This window comes from Embiotoca jacksoni, unplaced genomic scaffold (assembly GCF_022577435.1).
Source record: "Embiotoca jacksoni isolate LCO1_2020_lvr unplaced genomic scaffold, fEmbJac1.0.p SCAF_13, whole genome shotgun sequence".
Taxonomy (NCBI): domain Eukaryota; kingdom Metazoa; phylum Chordata; class Actinopteri; family Embiotocidae; genus Embiotoca; species Embiotoca jacksoni.
In genome coordinates this window covers 18,359,121-18,374,037 of record NW_027185263.1, presented here as the reverse complement: position 1 = coordinate 18,374,037, position 14,917 = coordinate 18,359,121, and the positions used below count along the sequence as shown (strand labels likewise).

Here is a 14,917-nt window from a genome sequence, read left to right as displayed (position 1 = left end):
GACTTTGGGTTCCCTTTAGCTGCATCCATCCCATTTACCTTTATGTATCGATTAACTGTATTAGTTTGATATTGATTCTTGTCACTTACAGTATGAATAGCCTCTCAGACACACTAACAACAGCCTGAACAGTCTTTGTTTGACACATTTTAATAAGTCAGAGTGAGTTCATCTCCCTTACATCTCCGCCAACAACAGAGACTTTACAAATGTTAAATAATACTCACAATGAGACCAGAATACATTTTAGGAGGTACAGTATCTGTAGCCTTCTGTTACAGTACCAAAAGATCAAATGCAGGTCGGCTACAGCGCAGATGTTGTGCAGAGATACATGAATACAGTAGTATTTTTTATTCTATCAATACCAGACTTTAGATTTTCTCACAACAAGAGCTGTCAAAAAAACAAAACGTCAGCAAAAGTATGATGGATAATCTGGAACAGGATATTTCACTTAATCCTTAAAAAACCTCGAGAAGCAGCACGAAACAGTTTAGTCATGACCTTCGTACTCTACATATCTAGAACAATTGTTTCCTGTTGGATATGTTCAAACACAGCTGGTAGTGTTGGAACAGAGACATAACCCAGCACTGACCTACAACTACTGATAAAGTACCGTATCATACCAGACTGAGTTACATGTCATTAGAATGTGAAATTAGCTGTGGCTTCATATTTGTTTTTAGAAATGAGCACTCGTGCTCATTTATACAGAAATGATTTAATATGAAACTATGTCCAATAGATGGCGATAAAGTCCAGCAACATCTTGCACATAGTAGGTAAATTATGAAGATTTAATATCTAATAGATGATACAGGATATATCCAGAATTTCTTACTCCCATCTCAGAACATTCATAAAGACGCCATCATCTGCTACATTTACTGAACATCAGCGGCTGCATTCTTACAATAATCTGTATTCACACACAGATGTTTCATGTAACTCCTCGAGGAAACGCATTGAATGTTGGTATGAACACAATCACACTGTGGAGCTACATAAACACTGAACAATGTGCCCACACATACCTGAACTGCCATCGACTGACATGCTGTCACTGGCTGACACTTCCGGTAGGACATTTTAAAAAGTCAAGGAATGTATTGTTTGGTCTCCTGAATGAACGAAAAAACACTTGTGTACTTGACAAATATTATCATTACAATGGCAAAATTCCATATCAGTAAATGTGTATTTACAGATAAGAAGCTGAGCTTTATCGGCTTATAACAGAGTTCAATCAGTATATTCACTCAATTCAACATTCTCTAAAGCAAAAAGCAGTTAAAACTGCATCAGCTTGCACTAAGTTAAAGATTTTTGTATACATTTTTATTTTTATTTTCTACACCCCCACAGCATTACAATGTACTGTTATTCTTATGTTCTCTTATATTTGCTGTTCTTGCACTTTTATGTTTGTATAATTTCAATGAAGTATCTAAACTCAAGATCACAGTTGTTAATTTGTCTTTAAGATCCTATTATTGATATATTGAATCTTTTATAAGATTATTTATAATCAGCTTTCTGCTGTCCTTGCCATCCGACCTTGTTTGGCACCTCATCCTCCCTGTTGCATATCAAATTATTTCAGACCAATAATGCTCATTTTAATGTGAGAAGAAAATAAGGCATTTTTTTATCACCTTGCAGGAAACAGGTCCTGATTTCTGTCCTTGTTTTTAATCAGAGAGGTGAAGCAGATGAAGAGATAACAGCTACTATTTCATTCTAATGATCAACGGGTGTGGTGCCGCCAAAGAGAGCACGTTTACATTTTAAATGAGGGGTAGACTCACCTGAAAGGGCCCTCATTCACACTGGCTGTTATTTTCACCCTTGAACTGCTGCTCGTTGAAACTGTTGTGTGTCTGCAGAGCTGCAGCCTCAGGGGACAAAACACTGATCACTGCTGCAGCGACGACAGACGGCAAATGAAGCCTGGCTTCAACAATCAGATTAACAACAAAGTACCAGTCAGGATGGTTTATTGTCTCAACAGCCTCCCTGATGACATATTTTTATTTAGTCCTTACACCTCGTCCTTCCAGTTTGCTCAGTGATTCCGGTGAGCAGGGTGGAGTGGGGATAAGTAGGGGTAAACAGAGAAGTAGGTTTGTCACTAATTAATGGCCAGAAAGAAACAATACGGAACAAATAATTTGAGCTGGAGAGACGTGCCAACACATGTGGAGCAGAGGACCTGCAGTAAAAGTCACACTTTGCAATTTCAGTCTGATGTCTGGCATTTAGGGACTCACAGCAAATTGTTTTCTTGAGGCAACTTTATAGATTACTGCAGCCATGCATCAGTTCATATGACATCAGTCAGATGTATTCAAGGAACTTGTACTACAATATATACATCAGCCAATAAAAGTTGGCAGCCTGAGATAAAACTGGTTTAATCTCCACTACATGGCTTTGTTGATAAGTAAAAAAAAAAAAAATTTTATAAAAAAAAGTTTCTTATATTAGTTAGATTAACTGAATACTGTCTGAAAAACTAAAACTATATATATATATATATATAGACACACACACACACACACACATATATATATATATATATGTGTGTGTGTGTGTGTGTGTGTGTATCACACCCATTTCCTAATCCTGCTTCTATTATAAACACTACCACCACCCAATGAATCCCAAAATCCTGTTTTGTGCTCAGTATTAATGTTAAACTCCATTCAGTGAATACTTCCATCTCATTCCTGTGTTTCAAAACCAGGATGTGATGTCACAACAGTAGGCCCAGCCCCTCTTTTCACCTGAAGAGAGGGAGGGACCACACCAGAGCTACACAAGGGGAAAAACAAGGAAGAGCTCACAAGCGGGCAGTTCTCTGAGTGTGTGTGTATGCTCACTTCCCCAGATTGTGTCCTGGAGACAAATAAAAAAGGAGGTTACCCTGCTGCTGGGTTTCTCAACATGGATATGGACGTCCCGGATTCTCCACATTGGAATATGGGGCTGTTAAGGACCTTTGATTCCTCTGAGTTTGGCAGCTGGGAGAAAATAGGCTCAGGTGGATTTGGACAAGTATACAAAGTCCGGCATGTACAGTGGAAAACATGGCTGGCTATCAAGTGCCCTCCCTGCCTTCATATGGATGAAAAGTAAGTTACAGCTGTTTGGCCATATTATCTCTTTGCTGGTGTGGATTAAAGTAGTATAAGAGAATGTACCTCCAGATGTTCCTCTCCTGCAGTTCAGATGTTTCTTTACTTCTGTATTTTGTACTTTCTAAGATGCACAAATCTGTCTTCAGCAGGTTCTTGATTCTCATCTTAACATTTGATGAGCACTTTATTGGCAAATAGCAGACAAACAAGAGGCTCAGATTATGGGAGCGTGAACACCAGGTTGTGTATGACTCACTCTCTTCCAGTCTGGGCACACAGTGTGGCTGGAAAGGTGTCTCGGTAGCAAACAGAGGCCACTTCAGATATTTCGACACTGTTAAGTAGGCTGGCAGGGAGCATTGACATGCTGATTCATCCCCAGGGGGAAGCACAAGTCCACATTGCTCAAGGCTATCGCTGTTTGTTTATTCCGAGACCCAAATATCAATGGTTCACAGCTGATGTCACCAATAAACAGTGATGTTATCATGTAGGGATCTCAGGGAGGGGCTAATTTACATCAATGTACATTTCAATAAGGGCAGCAAAGTGTTTTTTTTCCCCTCAGGCAGTACTTGAGATTACACAACCATCCAGAACTCTGTCACAACTATGAATCTTACCTCTGCTCTGCACGGATCTCACAAAAGAAAGCCAAGTTGGTCCTTTAAGTTTTTGTGTGTGTGTGTGTGTGTGTGTGTGTGTGTGTGTGTGTGTGTGTGTGAGTGTCTGAGTTGTGCTGCTGGTGTCGAGTTCCCTGTAAGCCGTTATAGAAGGTTGTCCCGTCAAGCAGCACCACAACCCACCTGTCAATGGAAGTTTCCATTCTTCTCGCCTCCGCATGCACACGCTGGCTTCATCGAACAAGTTATGCATCTTACCTCATCAGGTCCTTTAATTTTTTTTAAGTTTATAGGAAAATAAGCCCCTTCTCCATAATGAATCAAGCCCCAGTCACAGCAGGTGAAGCAGGATTGTGAGATTATTATCTCTCATTTTGTCACCATTACCAAACATTTCAAACACGAACGTTGAGGTCTGAAATCTTCCCCTAAACTAGTGGTGCATTTTATATCATCCACTGAACCTGAACCAAACCTGTTATCACCTCCAAACATCTGCAAAGTACATAAACAGTCACATAGCATCCAGCAACAGGGACTCAAAGCCACCATTGTGTGTCTGCGTGAGGCTGCTGTGTGGCACACACAATGTAAGAAGCTGTAAAACCGGTCTTACTGGGCCTCTCTGTTGAAGCAGGGACATTGTTTGGTTCTGAGGAGCTGCTGAGGAGCACTTTGGATTAGATGAAGGATTTAGCAAACAAGTGCTTGCCCATTAGCCCATGTCATGTTTGATTATTCCTCTCTAGCAGATGGGGGGGGGGGGGGGGCTTGTGCTTCTTTTTCTTGAACTCACCATAAAGGACAAATTCTAGCCAGGCGTCCTCCTATTGACTATTGAGGTAATGTGATACACCATGCACTTAATAGACTCCTCCTCTGAGGCTCTTATGTGCATCTGATTTCATTTCATTAATGTGAGAAAAACTGAATTCCCAGTCCAGCTCACCTAATTCTGTCTTTGAAGCACATTCCTATGAAGTAGTAGTGATTTATTTTGAGCTCTTCTGTCCTCATTAAGAGGCTGCAGTTTGATAACAAACCTTTGCTTGAGATAGGTGCACTGAGGTCATGGACGACCTGTACACTAGTGTTGGAGGTATGTCAGCAGGGCCAGCGGGCTGATAAAGGTGTCGTGAAAAAGATTGAGCAACAGAGAACAAGAGCTACGTTCAAGCCTCCTGTGCTCTCTTGATGCGTTCCAGGCTGAGCAGGAATGTCCTCGAGGCCTCTACAGAACCTGGGGGAAGTTAGGAGAATGATCCACACACTCGGGATGAACACTGGTAAATTAATTATAGATGTCTGCAGAAATCACACCTTCATGGCCTCCAAGGTGAACGGTGAAAGACATTTGGCATAGCTAAGCGTTCCATAACGATGAAGTGTAACGTGCTGGAATTTGAGTTAGGACAAAAGACATGCCAAATATTGCAGCTGAATGAGCAGAGCATGACCTCAGCTTCATAAGGTTAATGTTTCACGGGAGGGCAAGTCTGTGAGCCAAGAGATGTGAAAGTGTTGGTCAAAAACAAGATGACCCAAATACCTTAAAAAGTAATTTCAGCTTTTAAAGTTGCTTTGTCACCCCAGCATACGATCCTGGCTCACTGAAGCCAGTAACCTAATGAAATGGAGCTTTAAAGTGATTTTTTTTTTTGTTGTTCAACACAGGGAGCGTTTGGAGCTGCTCGAGGAGGCCAAAAAGATGGAGGCGGCCAAGTTTCGATACATTCTGCCGGTGTATGGGATCTGCGAGGACCCCCAGGGCCTCGTCATGGAGTACATGGAGACGGGCTCCTTGGAGACCCTGCTGGCCACTGAGCCGCTGCCCTGGGAGCTCCGCTTCCGCATCATCCACGAGACCGCGGTGGGGATGAACTTCCTGCACTGCATGAACCCACCGCTGCTCCACTTGGACCTGAAGCCGGCCAACATCCTGCTGGATGCTCACTACCATGTCAAGGTAGAAAGTTTTAACCATGTGACAGCATGGCTTCTTCATTTAAAGGGACGATCAAACTCAGCTGCCACAGAACACTATCCTCATTCCTTTAATAATATGTAAAAAAATAAATTAAAAAAAAAAAAGAAGAAGAATGACTGGAAAAATATAAAGCATATTTATTGAAATGTGATGATTTAATGTGTTTGTTGCTGGAAGAAATATTTGACATGAAGTCGAAATACGGTCCTCTGCTTCAAAGGTCTTTAAAATGTGTGGCTTTTTTGGGGGGAATTTCAGCCGTGAGGTGTTGGCTGTTAACTTTCATCCATGTTGAAATGACAGCCCTGCACACGCTCTGGGAAGACAGGTGTCTTTCACTGTGTCCAACCTGTAACCAGCTCAACTGTACTCAGAGCAAGGGGAGGGAACCGTCATTTCCAAAGTTTAATACTTGGATGTAAACACCTCACCTGGGCTTGTCCCGACAGGATTCATTGAGCTCCTGTTAAATCTCCCTCTCTGTATGTGTGTGTGTGTGTGTGTGTGTGTGTGTGTGTGTGTGTGTGTGTGTGTGGTGTGCACTCCAACACAAACGTGAAGGGCCTCTCCTCTCCTACAGGCTGAGACAGGCTGAGTTGCCCTCATCATACCACTGAGTGCACATAATAAGAGCTTAGCTGCCTGTCACACGCAGTGGACAAAGTTAGTCATCACTGCCACGGTATTTGATGGGAAAGGCTGAGGGGTTGCTCTGTTTGAAGGTCTGATCTCTTTTATGTCTCAGATATCTGATTTTGGCCTGGCCCGCTGGAACGGCCTGTCACGGGCTGATGACATCAGCAGAGATGGCTTCTGTGGGACGATCGCCTACCTGCCTCCCGAGAGCATCATAGAGAAGGACCGAGTGTCGGACACCAAGCATGACGTATACAGGTGGGAGATTCTAGGCACATTAAGCTTTGTGTGTGAATGTTGGGTTTTGTTTTTTCATAGGTGTTTTTTGCCTTTTGTATGTTCAGTTAAGCTCTGACTCACACTGTGATTTATCCAATGTAGGAGATGGATTAGGTGTGATATGTTGTAGCAATATCTAACATGGGAGAGAAGAACTGAATTTCATTTTCTTAAAGTAGAGCCAATAAAGTGTCAGTTGGAAGAAGTCGATATACTCACTCACTTACTGACTGAACAATCTGAGAGTTTTACTGGGAGCTTTAAATTAAACACAGGTGCCACTTTCTTAGCAGAATTATAATGTTTGTTGTTTTCCTTGAACTCGCACCTTTCAATTTCATTTTGTCTCTGTTCCAGTTTCTCCATCGTGATCTGGGGGATCCTCACACAGAAGAAACCCTACCAAGGTGAGCCTTGTTGTGTGATTCATGCAAAACAGCATGTTTTAGAAAGAAAAAGAAAAAGGTTGGAGTGCTAAAGATAAAAATACTGATTGGCACAAAAAAAGTACAGCTAAGGATAATCAGGGATGTCATGAGCTTTGCAGGTGTTTGGTTGTAAACCAGAGTACAGGACAAATTAAAACGCTGACCTGATGATAATGAGAAGTTATTCTTAGCAGGGAATGAATGTGTGTCCCAAATTTCATGGCAATCCATCCAAACATTTCACCTAAACCACAAATGGTACCACAAGAGGATCAATAAAGTCAGCGTCATCTGCGGGATTATGAAAGTACAAACTTAAATGGCAATCCTTCCAATAGCTTTTCAGATATCTAAGTGCTAGATTAACTGACAAAATACATCATTGAGAGGTTTGTTTTACACATATTTCTTTATATTCTAAACCATAACTACACAAGTTAGAGTTCTGAGATGAAATCCTAAATCCAACATGTGACTTGGTATTTCAGGATTTTTACTTTCCACTCGCTCCTGTCTAATTAGAAAATTTTGCCAGCAGAAGTGAGCTTTCATCCTTTCCAGTAAACAAAAGGTTAACACACAAGTTTAACCTCTGTGTGTGTATGTGTGTTTGTTCGTTTGCACGCGTGTGTGTGTGCACGTGTGTGTTTGTGTGTGTGTAGTGAGCATGTTTACTCTGTGGATTCCAGTGCAGGCAGTATTTTGTTTCCCAGGCGTATCGTGTAGCAGTTTACTTTTTGAGGACCAGAGTGTAGACAGGGCAGCCGGGTTGGCACTGGCACCGCCTGTGTTGATCCAGACATAATTAATAAGTGAGAAGTGTCCCGGTTACCAATCCTTCCCGTCTTCCTTCTCCACCTGCCAAGGGTATTACGGCTACAATAGGAGGCGAAGCAGCTGTGATTAAAGCCTCTACCTGTTTGTTCTGAATCACTGACTTGGCCGATCCCACAGTCAGATAGAAAGAGGTCAGACCAGGAACTCTGAGAGCTTTTCACCCGCTGCTCCCATGAGAAACAACTGCACAGACTCTGCTGTCTGAGCACACAGGAAGTTTGTGATAAAGCTGCCCATAATTGACTATCTGCAAAGGCACCGGTGCCTATTACCACCTTATGTCAAGTTGTCACACCGTGTGTTGCAATATGTGACTTATGAAAACACAGGAAGCCATTTGTATATGTCTTCAAACCATTTGTCCTGATCGGAGCAGATCCATGTGCCTTATGAGAATGAATGACCATGTGCTTTGTGAATGAAAAAATAAATGATTTGTTCGTGATGAAACTGAAAAATGTCACTATTCTTCCCCTTCAGGAGAGAACAATATCCTGCAGATCATGGTGAAGGTGGTGAAAGGGGTGCGTCCAGACCTCGGAGCAGTGCCGCGCTGTCGACCTCCAGCCTGCGCGGGTTTGCTGAGCCTCATGCAGCTCTGCTGGGCCACAAAACCTGAGGCCAGACCCAGCTTCCAGGGTGAGTTGTGCTTCTCTACTATTGTTACAAACAACCTTTTTCTATCCAGATGACATCAAGAAAATGAATGTGACACAAACGTGATCATGTTCTTTAAACTACAGGACTCTTCTTCCCTTTTTTATTCTTTAATGTGATCCCTGCGATCGGTGAAACCTGACTCACACCTGCCGTCTTTACAGAAATCACATCTGAAGCTGAGGAGCTCTGCTCTAAACCTCAAGAGGAGCCCAAGACGCCAACCTTATCGACATCAGACCCAGAGCCTACGTCCTCAAACGCACTCACTAGTGATCAGGTGTGACACAGCGGCACCGATATTTATTGCTTTCGGATGAAAAAACATTTTGGTCTCTCTGGAAGATGAGGCCATGTTTTGTTTACTTTTTGACAACAGTGGATCTCATGAGCAATTTTCATTTTAAAAGTAAATACAGCGATGAAAATGTTTCTCCTAACAACACTGATTGCCCACATCTTATAATGTATGATGTCACTTTTCTTCACTCCCATCTTGTCTTTAAAACAGACTGATTTTATGCTTTTTCCATCAATGTATAACTACTCAGACAGTAACAGGCTTATCTTTGAAGTGCTCCCTACATGATTATGACTTTATAAGTCGTGTGTTTGGTGTTAAACTTCCGTTGCATCACAAAAGAGGAATGCTGACTGATGGGATTGTTTCACATGTGTGCTGCTTTGTCATTTTCGTGGTGTTTACTGTTGTGTACGTGACTATAAAACAACCATCCGGGTCACAGGAAGGGACAGATGTTACTCAATAATATCTCTTCTGTAGGGACGGGAGATGAGCTGTTTTAAACTTCCATGTGTTCAAGTGATTTTGATAAACTATCACGATATCAACATTCAGCAGCCATTGTACAGCGAGTGGCTTTAGACGAGTGCGAGCTACACGCCTGAGTAATGGAATGAACAGCTCGTCCAACTTTCGTATGCTTACCTGGCTTTTTCCTTTACAGAATGACAACAAGCCGGTGCGTCCGAAGTCGGCCATGTTGCCGGAAAAAGATTACAGTCTGTCAGAGCTGCTGAGCCAGGTGGATTCTGGGATCTCCAGGAGCTTCGACAGAGTGAAGGAGGACAGCTGCCACAGCAAGGAGAGTACCTGCAAGAGACTGTCTGGCATCTCCTCTGCAGATTCAGCCTTCTCCTCCCAAGACTCCATCACACTGTCTTTTGAGAAAGAAAACACATTCGGTAAGAGCTGCAACTGGAACTATTATTAGTATAAACCTAAAAATGACCTAATGATCATGAATGCATGAATCCACAGTGTAAGTTTTTAGACTGAGATTTCCTTCCTTCCTGCCCAGATTCTGCTGAGGTCCAGAAGCGGAAGCTGTGTGAGGCCATCAGGACCAAAGACACTGCCAAGCTGATGAAGATCCTCCAGCCTCAGGATGTTGACCTTCTCCTCGATGGAGGAGGCAGCCTGCTCCACCACGCCATCACCCTGGCCAATGAGGAGGCCGTCAAGTTCCTCCTCCTGAACAACGCCAATCCCAACCTTGCCAACAACCGTGGTTCCACACCCCTCCACCTGGCCACAGAAAAGCACCTGAAGCTGCTGGCAGAACTTCTGCTGGGTCGGCGTAGCACCAACGTGAATGCCAAAGACGAGGACCAGTACACAGCTCTGCACTGGGCAGCCCAGAATGGAGATGAGGCCATCACACGGCTGCTCCTGGACCGGGGAGCGGCCATCAATGAGATCGACGGCCAGGGACGCACACCAGCTCACGTAGCCTGCCAGCACGGTCAGGAGAACGTCATCCGGGTTCTGCTAAGCCGCGGTGCTGATGTTCAAATCAAGGGGAAGGACAACTGGACGGCGCTCCACTTTGCTGCCTGGCAGGGGCATCTGGGCATCGTCAAGCTGCTGGTCAAGCAGGCCGGCGCCGACGTGGACGGCCAAACCACAGATGGCCGGACACCGCTGCATCTGGCATCCCAGAGGGGGCAGTATCGAGTGGCCCGGATCCTCATTGAGCTGGGAGCAGACGTCCACATGATGTCAGCTGGGTCAAACACACCGCTGCACGTGGCGGCAGAAACGGGTCACACCAGCACCTCTCGTCTCTTAACCAAACACCAGGCGGATATCCACGCCCAGAATGCCCAGGGACTGACTCCTCTCCACCTCGCCTCCCAGCGAGGCCACCTGGCCACAGTCAAGATGCTGATAGAAGAGGGGGCAGACCCGTACAGGTCCAACCAGGCCCTACGCACTCCCTGCCACATGGCAGCAGAGAGCGGACACTGTGAAGTCCTGAAAGAGCTGCTCGTCCACTGTCCAGACGGCGGCACCATGTCGGACGAGCAGGGCCTCAGCCCGTTACACCTGGCGGTGCAGGGTGGATACTCGAACGTCATCACAATGCTGCTGCCACAGGACTGCCAGGACTTGGTTACAGAGAGCTCAGTGCAGCCGGCGGCTGAAGAGCCCACTCTGCTGGAGGCACGGACGCTCCAGAGGAAAGTAGTCATTCTCAAACTGACAGAGCACAACGACAAGGACTGCTCCCAATCCACCAGCTCGCACTGTGCCTCAGCGCCTTGCTAACAAAAGAGACACAACTTGTACTGTCTCCCTTGTGATTTTTCCTGTCCTCTGCTGCCTTGGAGTTGGTTAGGAGATGCTCATTCCAATCTATCAATTCAGAGTTTTTTGGACTAAAAATCCCTTTGAGCATTGTATTCCCGAATGGTTTGAAAAGCTGAGATGTAAATATGTACACTGTAAATAGTATAAATACTGTGTTGTGTTTGTGAATTATGACTTTTCTTACTTTTTTTTTTACTTGACAAGCACATGTTGTGTATCGAAATTATTATCAGGAAACCGTTGTCTTATGGGGACCTTTTACTCGACCACTCTGCAGCTGGTATGCCTGTAAATTGTATTAAAAAACTTTGGCCCGAAGCCTCATTAGATGAATGCTGTATATCATCAGAGCCATTGAATTTATTAATAAAACACTCAGTGTTCTGTATTTGTTACCTATCAGTGCTACGTCATCCATTACAACATTTTAAAACTTTTATTTTGTTTGACCTCGTTGCTTGACATTTATCAATTATATTTGTATTTGCAAAAGTTTGATTTTTAAGGCATGCGAGTATTGAACTGCTGAAATTTAAGTCTTTTAATTTTTCAAGAAGAAAATACTAGTCTATGTCAGTTTTATCATTTTACACCAAATTATGAGGAAAGAAATCTAGAATATGAATATAAAAATATAAATAAAGTCATTTTCAAGATAATGTTTAGAAAAGATAATAACTAAATTTAAACAGTTTATGACTGTGCTCTTATTGTGTATACAAACTCAAAACACAACATATGCATATTAAAAAAAAGTAGATATGCAATGTTTTATTCCATTTTAAATGAAACCATACAGATTCAATTCTGGTTTAAATTTAATTTAATATGGTCACTGATAATGGGAACAAAATGTTTGATAGCATCAACTCATTAAAAAACATGAATGCAACACAGAAAGTGATACAGATTTGACTCTTCAGCACAAAAAATTGCGTACGATATTGAATCTATGCACTCTTGTCTTCTTTTAATATTGGTTCACCAAACAGTATTTTTTTTTAGAGTCTCACTTCACGTTGCTGCAGGCTTGTTGGAGAAAGTGTCTTGTGTCAGAGTCTCAGACATGAATGTACACTCGCTAGTGCTCCACCTGCACGTGTGCAGGGATTATCAGCCTTGATGTCTGATGGAGTTGGCATGTCTGCATCTGCAGCCTCTCCTGGAGTGTTGTTATTATTTTCATGCCTCTACACCAGAGCATGTTCAGGTTGGCAAAGAGCATGGGAACTGCCCCTGAGGGGGATCACAGGCTGCAGTGTGATGGATGAGTGAGAAAGGGGTACTGGTGTACTACCTACAATTGCAGCCTGTTGGCTAATTCCTCAGACCACTTTAAATTTTCATCACTCCCTAAAACCAACATACCATCCCTGATGCCTCCAGGGCTCGGCTTTTTGTAACCCAAGAAACGCAGTGTGGGTGGCTGCCGCTTGTAATTGTCCTGTTTTTATAGTTCATGTTTGTGGAGACCAAGAAAATGACAGTGTGAAGTGTATGTAATCCGAGGCCTTTGTTTTGCTAACTCAGGCCTCTATCCTGCCTGTTGTTCTGTCTTTGCTCTGTGGGGAAGATAATGTGCTCTTGTTGCTCAATTAGAGCTTCAATCTTCTGTCACAGCCGCTGCTGTGTTTGATACAATAACTCACAGTGTTGTGTTTTGTTTTTTTTTATTCTGGGCTATAGTGCTGTCTGTCTATGTAATTTAAAATACCAATATTCTGTTGCCACAAAATGTATAGTTTCATTCAAATAAATCACTGGTAACTTTGACAAGAAATAAAATGCTTGATTTGACTTCAAGACAAACATCCAATCATCTCAAAGATTAATTATATTTTAACATCTCATCATAGGTTAGTTTTAGAAATTTGTTATGTGATTGTTAAAGATATTAGATTTTGCGTGAAATAAACACCTTTCATCATCTACAGATAAAAGCTATTTTAAGGATTTGGAAAACCTAGTCTGTATCATTTATGTAGCCAGTAAACAATGATGGGCTGAACACTGAGTCTTAAAGGAACCCCTGAGGAACAGGGAACCCTTAATAAAGTTAGCTACGTCATTTTTTTAAGTTAAGAAGCAGTGGTCAATGTACCTTACTGTATATTCAATGAATCTTCAATGTTTTTCTTTTGCAGTTGATAAGCACCCACAAATTCCACCAATGTGAATGAAGAATTTTGTCGAGTGTACTCGAGAACCGTGGGAGCCGAGAAAGAGGTCTTTAATTAGAAAACAAACCATGGTGGTTTTCATTTATGACACTTCCATTGGAAAAAAAAACATGTAATTGTGCACCTGTGAAACATGTGATTTTGAAACATTTTCATGGTGTAATGTGTAGATTTCCGTGTAAAAACTTTTCCAGAGTTCCATGAGGAAAACATGGTTAACTCGTGTTTTTTCTGTGAGGGTTAGTTGCAGCACCCACGTATTTAATCACAGCACCCGAGACACCATAGCCTCACTCTAAGCTTTGTTTTACTGATGTTGGGTGATTGTTATGGCAGACAGTGCATTTTTATATTGTAATATAATTATATTTTAACGACAATAGTTCAAAATGACGTGAAAAAAACATTTCCATGTAAAACAGAAAACCCTGTTTATATATGGCTATTTTCACTATCAGGATTTATATCAACTTACAGAAAGTGAACTATGTGAAACGAGTCAATGGTTTTACCACATTCAATTTTAATTAGTAGGTCAACTGCTTTCCAATCTGTTTTTTAACTGTCAATTATTTCATTTTCATATTTTCCTTTTACAGCAGTTTTTGTAGACAGTTCTGTCATTTTAAGAAAATGGAGACATATTTTGACTGTCAGACCATTTTTTTGGTAGCTGTAATTATCATTTTAGAGTTTAACAAATAGAAGGCATTTCCCTTTCTTACTATTGGTCTGTCTTTAATTCCGAATTCAGCCTTTCCTTCTTCCTCACACCCTAATGAATGATGGATGAGGTCAGTCCCTAGCAGCACATTAGTCAGGTTGCCTTGGGGGAAGAAAACCACCCAGGGGTTCAGGCTGCATTATGTGGAGGAACAGCCCAAAAGGTGCTCAGAAATGAGACCATGAGCTGTCTATGTTTTTTTTGCTGACAAGACATGGTGCAACCTTTTGTCCAAATCATCTGCCAGGAGGTCTGCTGGGTCAAACTGTATCGGCCTGCTGCCCATGGTTCAATGGCCACAGAAAGCATAATCCACATTTTATTGGGGCAAACTCCACATTGAGGGATTCAAGTAGAGTGCAATCAAAGAAGACCTTTGATTGATGTCACAAACTCAAAAGAGGTCCATAAAGCACATTATGTAAGTAATACAGTGTCATTGAGTTGGTGAAAGTTAATTTGTTTCCCTGTGAAATTAAGTGACAAATAACACTGGCAGGTTTCAACATTCTGACCTTCAAGTTTTCTAATTTGCTAATGATGAATAATTGATATGATAACGTTGTGTCTCTGTGTTACTGTATTGCAGTTTTGTATCACAGGTTTGTATTTATGATCACTGTGTCTGTGACTTATCTTTTATATACAGTCTATGGTGTCAAAGACTTCCTTATTGTCAGATGAGGTCTCTGGTTGCTCCTTTGTTTGACAGTGACAGGGACTTTTCAGTTTGGCTGAGTCACGCCTCACTGCTCCGTGAGGCCAATGTCGCAAACCAACAGCAACATGAAACGCTGAACATTTAC

The 14,917-nt window shown here is 42.3% G+C and overlaps 1 protein-coding gene across 1 annotated transcript; it reads left to right on the top strand.

Annotated features, from left to right (window-relative positions):
* The first annotated feature begins 2,867 nt into the window (after positions 1–2,867).
* ripk4 (receptor-interacting serine-threonine kinase 4) lies at positions 2,868–13,011 on the top strand. The gene is made up of 8 exons (XM_069147049.1): positions 2,868–3,140; positions 5,444–5,735; positions 6,502–6,650; positions 7,029–7,078; positions 8,417–8,575; positions 8,758–8,873; positions 9,562–9,799; positions 9,916–13,011. Exons 1-8 carry the CDS (start codon positions 2,881–2,883, stop codon positions 11,163–11,165), a joined length of 2,514 nt encoding a protein of 837 aa, XP_069003150.1. The 5' UTR covers positions 2,868–2,880; the 3' UTR covers positions 11,166–13,011.
* The last annotated feature ends 1,906 nt before the right edge of the window (positions 13,012–14,917 follow it).

Bases quoted from the DNA above. Each gene is read 5' to 3' on its own strand.
- ripk4 (XM_069147049.1), top strand. From the start codon at position 2,881: ATGCTCACTTCCCCAGATTGTGTCCTGGAGACAAATAAAAAAGGAGGT. The intron at 8,576-8,757 runs GTGAGTTGTGCT...CCGTCTTTACAG, and splicing joins GGCCAGACCCAGCTTCCAGG to AAATCACATCTGAAGCTGAG. The intron at 8,874-9,561 runs GTGTGACACAGC...TTTCCTTTACAG, and splicing joins ACGCACTCACTAGTGATCAG to AATGACAACAAGCCGGTGCG.